Source organism: Triticum urartu, chromosome 4 (assembly GCF_003073215.2).
Source record: "Triticum urartu cultivar G1812 chromosome 4, Tu2.1, whole genome shotgun sequence".
NCBI classification, from domain to species: Eukaryota; Viridiplantae; Streptophyta; class Magnoliopsida; order Poales; family Poaceae; genus Triticum; species Triticum urartu.
This window is the reverse complement of record NC_053025.1, coordinates 612,099,175-612,108,487: the sequence shown is the minus strand read 5'-3', so window position 1 is coordinate 612,108,487 and position 9,313 is coordinate 612,099,175. Positions and strand designations below refer to the sequence as shown.

Genomic DNA, 9,313 nt, shown 5'->3' with positions numbered 1-9,313 from the left:
TTCTTCGTCACGTGCATCACGTCTATTGAGGAGCGGACCTCTAGGTCTTTCCAGTAGGGTAGGTCCCAAAATATAGATTTCTTCTTCCACATGGGTGCGTGTCCCTCAGCGTCATTCGAAACAGCTAGTCCACCGGGACCCTTTCCAAAGATTACTGAAAGTGCGTTACTCCAAAACCAACTAGGGGTGGCACTAGATGCACTTACAATTACGTAGTGTAAATCATTGACCATAGCAAGCACGTGATCACCGGTGCGCATGGCGGGCTTCTTCCGGTGATCTGCCTCGCCTTTGAAATGCTTGCCTTTCTTTCGACATTGATGGTTGGTCGGAAGAAATCGACGATGGCCCAGGTACACATTCTTCCTGCATTTGTCCAGGTATATACTTTCAGTGTCATCTAAACAGTGCGTGCATGCGTGGTATCCTTTGTTTGTTTGTCCTGAAAGGTTACTGAGAGCGGGCCAATCGTTGATGGTCACGAACAGCAACGCCTTAAGGTTAAATTCCTCCTGTCTGTGCTCATCCCACGTACATACACCATTTCCATGCCACAGCTGTAAAAGTTCTTCAACTAATGGCCTTAGGTACACATCAATTTCGTTGTCGGGTTGCTTAGGGCCTTGGATGAGAACTGGCATCATAATGAACTTCCGCTTCATGCACATCCAAGGAGGAAGGTTATACATACATAGAGTCACGGGCCAGGTGCTGTGATTGCTGCTCTGCTCCCCGAAAGGATTAATGCCATCCGTGCTTAAAGCAAACCATACATTCCTTGGGTCCTTTGCAAACTCATCCCAGTACTTTCTCGTGATTTTTCTCCACTGCGACCCGTCAGCGGGTGCTCTCAACTTCCCATCTTTCTTTTGGTTCTCACTGTGCCATCGCATCAACTTGGAATGCTCTTCGTTTCTGAACAGACGTTTCAACCGTGGTATTATAGGAGCATACCACATCACCTTCGCAGGAACCCTCTTCCTGAGGGGCTCGCCGTCAACATCACTAGGGTCATCTCGTCTGATCTTATACCGCAATGCACCGCAAACCGGGCATGCATTCAGATCCTTGTATGCACCGCGGTAGAGGATGCAGTCATTAGGGCATGCATGTATCTTCTCCACCTCCAATCCTAAAGGGCATACGACCTTCTTTGCTGCATATGTATTGTCGGGCAATTCGTTATCCTTTGGAAACTTCTTCAATATTTTCAGTAGCTTCTCAAATCCTTTGTCAGCCACAGCATTCTCTGCCTTCCACTACAGCAATTCCAGTGCGGTACCGAGCTTTGTGTTGCCATCTTCGCAATTGGGGTATAACCCTTTTTTATGATCCTCTAACATGCGATCGAACTTCAGCTTCTCCTTTTGACTTTTGCATTGCGTCCTTGCATCGACAATGACCCGGCGGAGATCATCATGATCGGGCACATTGTCTGGTTCCTCTTGATCTTCACCAGCTTCACCCGTTGCAGCATCATTGGGCACATCGTCTGGTTCCTCTTGATCTTCACCAGCTCCCCCCATTGCAGTATCACCGTATTCAGGGGGCACATAGTTTTCATCGTACTCTTCTTCTTCGCCGTCTTCCATCATAACCCCTATTTCTCCGTGCCTCGTCCAAACATTATAGTGTGGTATGAAACCCTTGTAAAGCAGGTGGGAGTGAAGGATTTTCCGGTTAGAGTAAGACCTCGTATTCCCACATTGAGTGCATGGACAACACATAAAACCATTCTGCTTGTTTGCCTCAGCCGCATCGAGAAACTCATGCACGCCCTTAATGTACTCGCGGGTGTGTCTGTCACCGTACATCCATTGCCGGTTCATCTGCGTGCATTATATATAATTAAGTGTCCAAATTAATAGAAGTTCATCGTCACATTAAAACCAAAGTGCATACATAGTTCTCATCTAACAACATATAGCTCTCCAGACCATCTAATTAATTAAACTATACATTGAAACTATGTAAAACATTTCAATGCGAAAACAAATGCGATCATAATCGCAACCAAGGTAACAATTGATCCAACGGCATAATGATACCAAGCCTCGGTATGAATGGCATATTTTCTAATCTTTCTAATCTTCAAGCGCACTGCACCCATCTTGATCTTGTGATCATCAACGACATCTGCAACATGCAACTCCAATATCATCTTCTGCTCCTCAATTTTTTTTATTTTTTCCTTCAACAAATTGTTTTCTTCTTCAACTAAATTTAACCTCTCGACAATAGGGTCGGTTGGCATTTCCGATTCACATACATTCTACATAAATAAAATCTATGTCACGTTGGTCGGCATAATTTTCATAAAGAATAAATGAACTAATAGTTATAAAGATAATATATATACCACATCCGAATCATAGACAAGACGAGGGCCGACGGGGGCGGAACCAAAACCATCGCACTATATAAGATGCAATAATAAAAGTAAGAAAATAATACAAGTATCTATGTAAACATACAAGTAAGAATATTTTTCCTTTCAGAAAGAAGATAAGAACAAGAGGCTCACCACGGTGGTGCTGGTGATGAGCTCGGCACGGGTGATCGACGGCGGTGAAGACGGGGACGGGGCGTGACGGACCGCTAAACCTAGACAAATATTATGGAAAATGGAGCTTGGAGGTCGAGCTTGGAGAGGAGAAAGCTTAAGTAGTGTGGCTCGGGCATTCCATCGAACACCTTGTGTGCATAGGAGGTGAGCTAGAGCACCACCAAGCCCTCTCCCCCTCGGCCAGAGAAAAACAGAGCACTTGGGTGCTCTGCTCGCGAGCGAGGGGTATATATAGGCACCTCATTGGTCCCGGTTGGTGACGTGAGCCGGGACTAAAGGGGAGCCTTTGGTCCCGGTTCAAGCCACCAACCGGGACCAATGGTGGTGGGCCAGGAGCGAGGCCCATTGGTCCCGGTTCATCCCACCAACCGGGACCAAAAGTTCCAGATGAACCGGGACCAATGGCCCACGTGGCCCGGCCGGCCCCCTGGGCTCACGAACCGGGACCAATGCCCACATTGGTCCCGGTTCTGGACTGAACCGGGACTAATGGGCTGACCCGGCCTGGACCAAAGCCCTGTTTTCTACTAGTGCTTGTTTATAAAGTTGGCTCGACACATTATTTTGCACACCTATCAAATACCGTGTGTAAACGACCAACTGACTTAGGGTGAAACTTTATTTTCACGTATTGATACCACGTACAACCTGCTAACTCACGTATAAACCACTGACCATTAATCACGATGTAAACTTTCATTTAGCTTACCAATCTGGTACTATGTGCAGACAGAAAAATTGATCATGTCATAGTGTTCTTGCAAATACCATAACAATACATGCCAATTTGTGTTGAAAATCAAAATACCACAACAATACGTACATGCCAATATGGGTCAAAAACCAAAGATGTTTCACACACAATAACTCCCGTGCTAGCTACTAGTAAAAGGCAAACATGATACAAAAACATGGCGTTGCTATTCGACTCTAATGAGTTCAATCTTGTTGTTCGGCAAGCTCCTTGAAATGCTCAGCAAAAACGCGACCAATAGGGGGGCAGCATCATCATCATGCTGGTATATAATTTGAGTAAGCATAAGGTTCTCGCACATGAAATCCACCAGGTCGTCTCCGAAATACCAGTTCTGTTGACAGCATGGAGGATTAATATTGCAGACAAAATTGAGTTGTGGAAAAAATAGATGAAAGAAGTAGCGCATGTTTGTTGGTATACTAAAGTTGCCAGACTTCTCCACACCACAAATTTTAACGGGTTTGTCACTTGTCTGGTTTACAGCCACACTGCTGGTAGCAACATTGTTTTCTCACGTGTCATAGGCTTAGAAAAGTGTGGTATGATTCTCTCAAATGTGGCAAAGTGTGGAATCTATTTTGATAGCTTAACCTCTCGTTTTTGCGGGGTTGATAACTTAACCTTTAAACATGTACATGTATGCCAAACAAAGTGTGGTAAATAATGACTTTTTTGTGCCAAAATATATAATGACTAAGGTTAGTATACCAACCAAAGAGTACCCTGGTTGCACCTTGCTACAGCGCAAAATGAGCTTCTCCAGGTTAGGTGACTTCTGCAGGTAAGGCTTCAGCCCCACGAAGTCCTCGCCAACAATGTAACACTCGTCCAGGAACAAGGTTCTTAGGTTCTGGAATACAAGAAGCTGAAGTTCCACAGAATCCTCAGGTTGGAACAGCAACTGAAAACCAGACATCCAGTTCCCGGTCTTTAAATAGCTCTAGATAAAGGAGATGCAAACGGAATAAAAAGGATGCCAAGAAGAACATACCCTGCAATGCGACAGGGTCAAAGTTGTCACATTAAGCAGCACGCCAAGAACCGATTGGTGCGCAGTGGCATCGTTTTCTTCAACGTTGTTGAGCTCCTCGTCAGTCATCACGGGCAGATGAACCGACGCATCGACAAGAGACGGCATGGTATGTGGTTCATTGATATCAACAATGTGATCAAGCTCTCCGGCCAAGCGGAGAGAAACAAGAGCAGGAGCCCTTATAATCAACTTGAAAATCTCATCCTCATCATCATCACTTTCGTCATCTTGCACCATGTATAAACCATCCACAACCAATTTCTTGAGTGAGAAGGAGGTGATCTCATACCGGGCCGTCAAGTAACTGCAGTTTTCCAGTCGCACGTCCTCCAGCGCTGGGCACCTGTCGTCACTGATGTGGCTCGCAAAATCCATGTCCAGGTGCACGTTGCAAAGGTGCAACCTTTTGAGCTGGTGAGGCGGTGTATCATCTTGGTTGATGACGCGACGGACCCAATCGCTGGCCGGTAGGCGGAGATCTTGAGAGCTTAGCAGCAGCCGGAACGCATCCAGGAGCACAAGGTTGTTATGGTGGTCCAGGAGGAAGTCGGTGAAGCTCTGCAGCTCGTGGTCGCTACCGAACTCCCGCCGGTCGATGTGGATGGACGGCACGGAGCGCCAGAGGTGCCTCCAACTCCTGGACAGCACGCACATCCGCACCGTCTGCCGGGACGACTCGAGGCGCGACAGGATGGCGCGGAGGACGTCGTCCCCCAAGGTGCTCAGCGTCGGCGGCGGGTCGTCGGCGGCATGGCCAACGCCGCCGCCCCCACCCGCATCGCCGTGGCTGTCGTCGTCACCCGCATCACTGCCGCCGGCCCCGCCTGCACCACCATTGCGGCCGCCTGCAACTGCAAGGCACGGACGCTTCGGCTCTTGCTCGTCGGAGGCATCTGTGGAGCGCCTTGCTCCATCCATTTTCGGTGTTCTGGATGGATTGCTGCAGTAGTGGTCGTGTAGACGAGACGGTTATTGTTAGCCCAAACTAGCACCACGGATGCCTAGGAACAGACGAGGAGGACATATGAACTGGAGTACTAGTACTACATGAGACTGATCCATTCTTTCCTTGTACTGAAGCTAGCTGAATGCTTGAGGTTACAACGATGGGCATCGCCCTTAAATAGGAAGCTAAACCGACTATAGTACGCATAGGCTGACGTCAATTACTTGCTTACATCAGTGCTGCCATCATGCTCTGAATTTTTTTCTAACTAAACCGACTTGCCGACCTGCAGCTGCTATCTTCTTCGCTTAGGCTTCTTCAATGCTGACTCTCAAACCAGACACTGTATTCATCTGTGGGCCGATGGAGATCAGTCCGTAGGCACTAGTGTGGAAGCTGGGCCTCCAACCATATCCGCATACATTTCAAAACGGATTCCAACAATCCGGACGAATTTCATCAAACATGATGGAATTCAGCAAAGTTTAAACATATAATTTACATAAAACGGACGATGTTTCGTTCCTTTAACTAAACCATGCCTGAAACACTCAATACAACAATAGTCTAAATTCAAGGAGATAACCCTGTGTTCAACAAGTTTTTAAAATCATCTATTCTAAATTCAACGATACTAAAGCCAGAACCAACACATATCATCCCACACAAACTGCCCCTTAAACTCCATCCAACAATGTATGTGCGTGAATGGCCTGCCCTCGGTTCTGTAGTATATCATGGCAGCACGTGTAGGCTATAAAACATGTACAAGAACATTGAGTGAATGAATAAAATTAACCAACATGTAGAGTAACAGAAAGCAACACTTACGATCTCCATGGTTGACAAGCCTAATGGCCACCTTGTCTTCACTTGGTGAATCGCACCCTAAAACTTCACGACGAAGTTGCAGATGGTGTACCACCAATGTGTTAGCTACTTCATATTGCGTGCATGGATAACGTGCATGTCGTAGGGCACGAAGTCCTTTTGTTCATGAAATGAAGCAAGGAAGCTTTGTCAAAAGGCCAAGCCCTTGTTCATGCCTACAAAGTCCTCAAAAATGGCCAACCACGCATCACACATCAAGTCATCCTCAAACACTGAGTATCCCGCTGCCGTGCTTCTCTAGAAAGCAATAAGTTAAAAAAACTCAATGGCATTTAAACGAACACCTGCCAGTCGCGTTCTCCGCCACGTCAGCAGGAGTGCGGAGGGTACCTAGCTGTGGAGGGATTCCTGTGTGAACAACGGCGTAGTCCAAGGCCGCAATCATGTGGGTGGGGTCTTTGGATGTCCAAGGATGCCTGGGTGGTGGCCGAAGAGGTACAACGGCGGCGGCGGCGGACGCTGAGGGTGCGGATGAAAAGAAGGGGGGCAAGGGTGGAGTAGAAGAAAGGGGGACCAAGAGCGGGATTTCAATGGGGCGGGGCGTTGGAGTCGAACATGGCTGGTGTCCGGACCGTGCAAAGCTTCACGGTATACCATGTTGGATGACAAAACACGTCCGGACAACTCGGTCCGGACAGATGCGGATGGTTTGAGGGCATTGGAGATGCCCTAAGCAACCACTTTTGATGTTCTTGTATGCCATCAGAGACAGGGGTGGAGCCCACATTTATTTGCAAGGAGACGACAGAAATTGGGGAGGAGGATTCTTTTTTGATGAACCGGGAGGAGAAAGGGTTTGTGTTATTTAGTACCGGCCTGTTGTTTCTGGTTGGGAGTTACCTCGTTTTTTAGCCCAAATATCACATTGTATTAATTAAAGAAAACGATTACGCCAGAAGCATCCAAAGTCCAAACATGGAAACACCACTAGGAAAAGGCATGCTAGTGACGCACCGTATTTGCCTTCTAATGGCGCACTACCGGTGCGCCACTGGCATCACGCCATTAGAATTAAATTCTAATGGCGCACCACCGGTGCGCCATTAGTATCTGGTGTTCTAATGGCGCACCACGTAGTGCGCCATTAGTATAGCCTGCAGTGCGCCATTAGAATGCCTCCCAGGGGGCCATATGTACCCATGTGCTTTGGCATTCTAATGGCGCACCAGCAGTTAATGCGCCATTAGTGTGATGATCACAGTGCGCCATTAGTGTCTTATGTGGTGCGCCATTAGTATGAATATTAAGTTTTTTTTTTGCTTTTCTGATTTTTGCACAGGTTACAAAATATATTATTGGACAGAATATAGACAGCAGCACACAGCAACATCAGATTCATCGAATACAATAGAAGATTAGTCTCCGAATACAATTCATCATATTAGTCTCCGAATTCAAAAGACCGAACAAAGATAAAACATTACAAGTCTCAAGACCGCGAGTATCGAGTTTGCCTTCACATTACAAGTCGATATCGATCATCTAAACTACCTTCACATAGAAGAGAGCTGTGGTCATCACGATGAGCATCATCACGATCAAACTGGTCTTCATCCGGTTCCTCCAACGCTCCCTCCTCTCTCCCTCTAGATAGCGGGCGTATCTACATTCGGCCTCCACCCTAGTGGTGTACCCTTTGTAACTGTTACCGCTGAAATGGTGAACCTGTCTCCGACACTCCTCCCAGTCGTTGTAGACTCCAGGAACCTTACCCTTGTACACGACATACGACGGCATCTCAATGCACAAGCCAAACAACAGACAATACATAAGCAATATGTAAGTATGCAACAAAAGGATTGGAAGAGAAAAACAAGACATTAATAGCACGATTCATGGTCCTACTAATAAATAGCATCGATTACATCTAAGTTGAACGACTGTCCAAACCAAAGAGACATACGAATTCATTAAAGTATAATTACAACATGAGCCAATCAATGTTTCAGAACTACACATCACTACTTTCGACTCGACTCATCGAACAGGAACGTGGATGAAGCCGCCGTCTGTCGTGATGGTCATGAAATCGCGGTCGTTGTCACCCTGCATTTGTAGCATTTCATCTATCTCACTGTTGGACGGTTGATATCTGAGGAAGAGGAGCTTGTATCGTTCATGCAGCTTCGTGAAGAGGAGGTTGTGCAAATTCCCTCGGTCCTTATGCCTAAGGTTCTCGGTGTTGATCGAGACGGTGCTCCGGAGAATGCACCCGAGCTGAACCGAGTACCCCTTGACTATATGTTTGGGCTCTGTTGGATTCCCGTCGGAGTCCACTTGAGTGAATTCCTCCTTGACGGTGCGGAGCGCATTCGGGCGCCGGTCCTTCCTTTGCTTCTTTGGTTGGCTGCCATCTGTGTGTGCGCCGCCATCATCAGTGGTGGCATCCTCAGCGGCACCATCAGTGGTGTCATCCCCGACGCCACTAGGGGTTGTGTAATCAGGATCGGTGTCTTCCGCAGCGTCCTCATAGCGGCGAGGTTGTTCCTCCATCTCCTGGGACAGCTCCCAGAATTGCTTGCCGCCCGAACCACCGGCCTCATCGTTGTGGGCCATGTTTCGCTCTAAATAGGAAAAAAGTATGGTCAAAAAGTTGGTTATTGTCAAGGAACAAGATCATGGTCTCATCATTTAGGGTTTGTCTACACCGAGGTAGTCTAGGAAAAAATAAGTCCGCAAGTCAATATATCAGGACCCATCACATCTTCATAGACTCGATGGGGCCTCAAATGCCCTTCCTCATCTACAACTAGTTGTCCACCTCAATCGATGGGTTTTCTCACATTTTTCTGATTCAAACTAGATTTCGATGGCTGTTAGGTTATTCGGAAGCAGTAGCAACTTGTAGAGGGGTGCAAACTAGCCAGCATTGGGAAGTTCCAGTCTACTAATAGAGGGAAAAACATGAGGAGCAGCTTGTAGGTTTGCTTGCTCCGGTGGGACGGGATGGAGGATATAGCTATAGCACCCCTATATCGTACATAGATTTATTTTTTGCCCTGTTGCTCTTACTAGTTTTAGCTTATCAAAGTGGATGTATGTATCACATGTTTCTGAAACTAGATTTGTATTGCTGGTAGGTTATTTTGTGTATGTGATCTAAAATAAATACAAAAATTA

General features: G+C 46.8%; 1 protein-coding gene across 3 annotated transcripts; it reads right to left on the bottom strand.

Annotated features, from left to right (window-relative positions):
• Positions 1 to 3,290: 3,290 nt before the first annotated feature.
• Positions 3,291 to 5,436, bottom strand: LOC125553223 (MEIOTIC F-BOX protein MOF-like). 3 transcript variants are annotated; one of them, XM_048717020.1, is made up of 3 exons: positions 4,315 to 5,436; positions 4,036 to 4,224; positions 3,291 to 3,654 (listed from the first exon to the last, which is right to left on the bottom strand). In XM_048717020.1, the coding sequence occupies exons 1-3, from the start codon at positions 5,272 to 5,274 to the stop codon at positions 3,487 to 3,489; spliced, it is 1,317 nt and encodes a 438-aa protein (XP_048572977.1). In that variant the 5' UTR covers positions 5,275 to 5,436; the 3' UTR covers positions 3,291 to 3,486. The 3 variants fall into 3 exon arrangements, with proteins under 3 accessions (XP_048572977.1, XP_048572978.1, XP_048572979.1); XM_048717021.1 differs by having other exon boundaries at positions 4,057 to 4,224; XM_048717022.1 differs by lacking the exon at positions 4,036 to 4,224.
• Between the last annotated feature and the right edge of the window lie 3,877 nt (positions 5,437 to 9,313).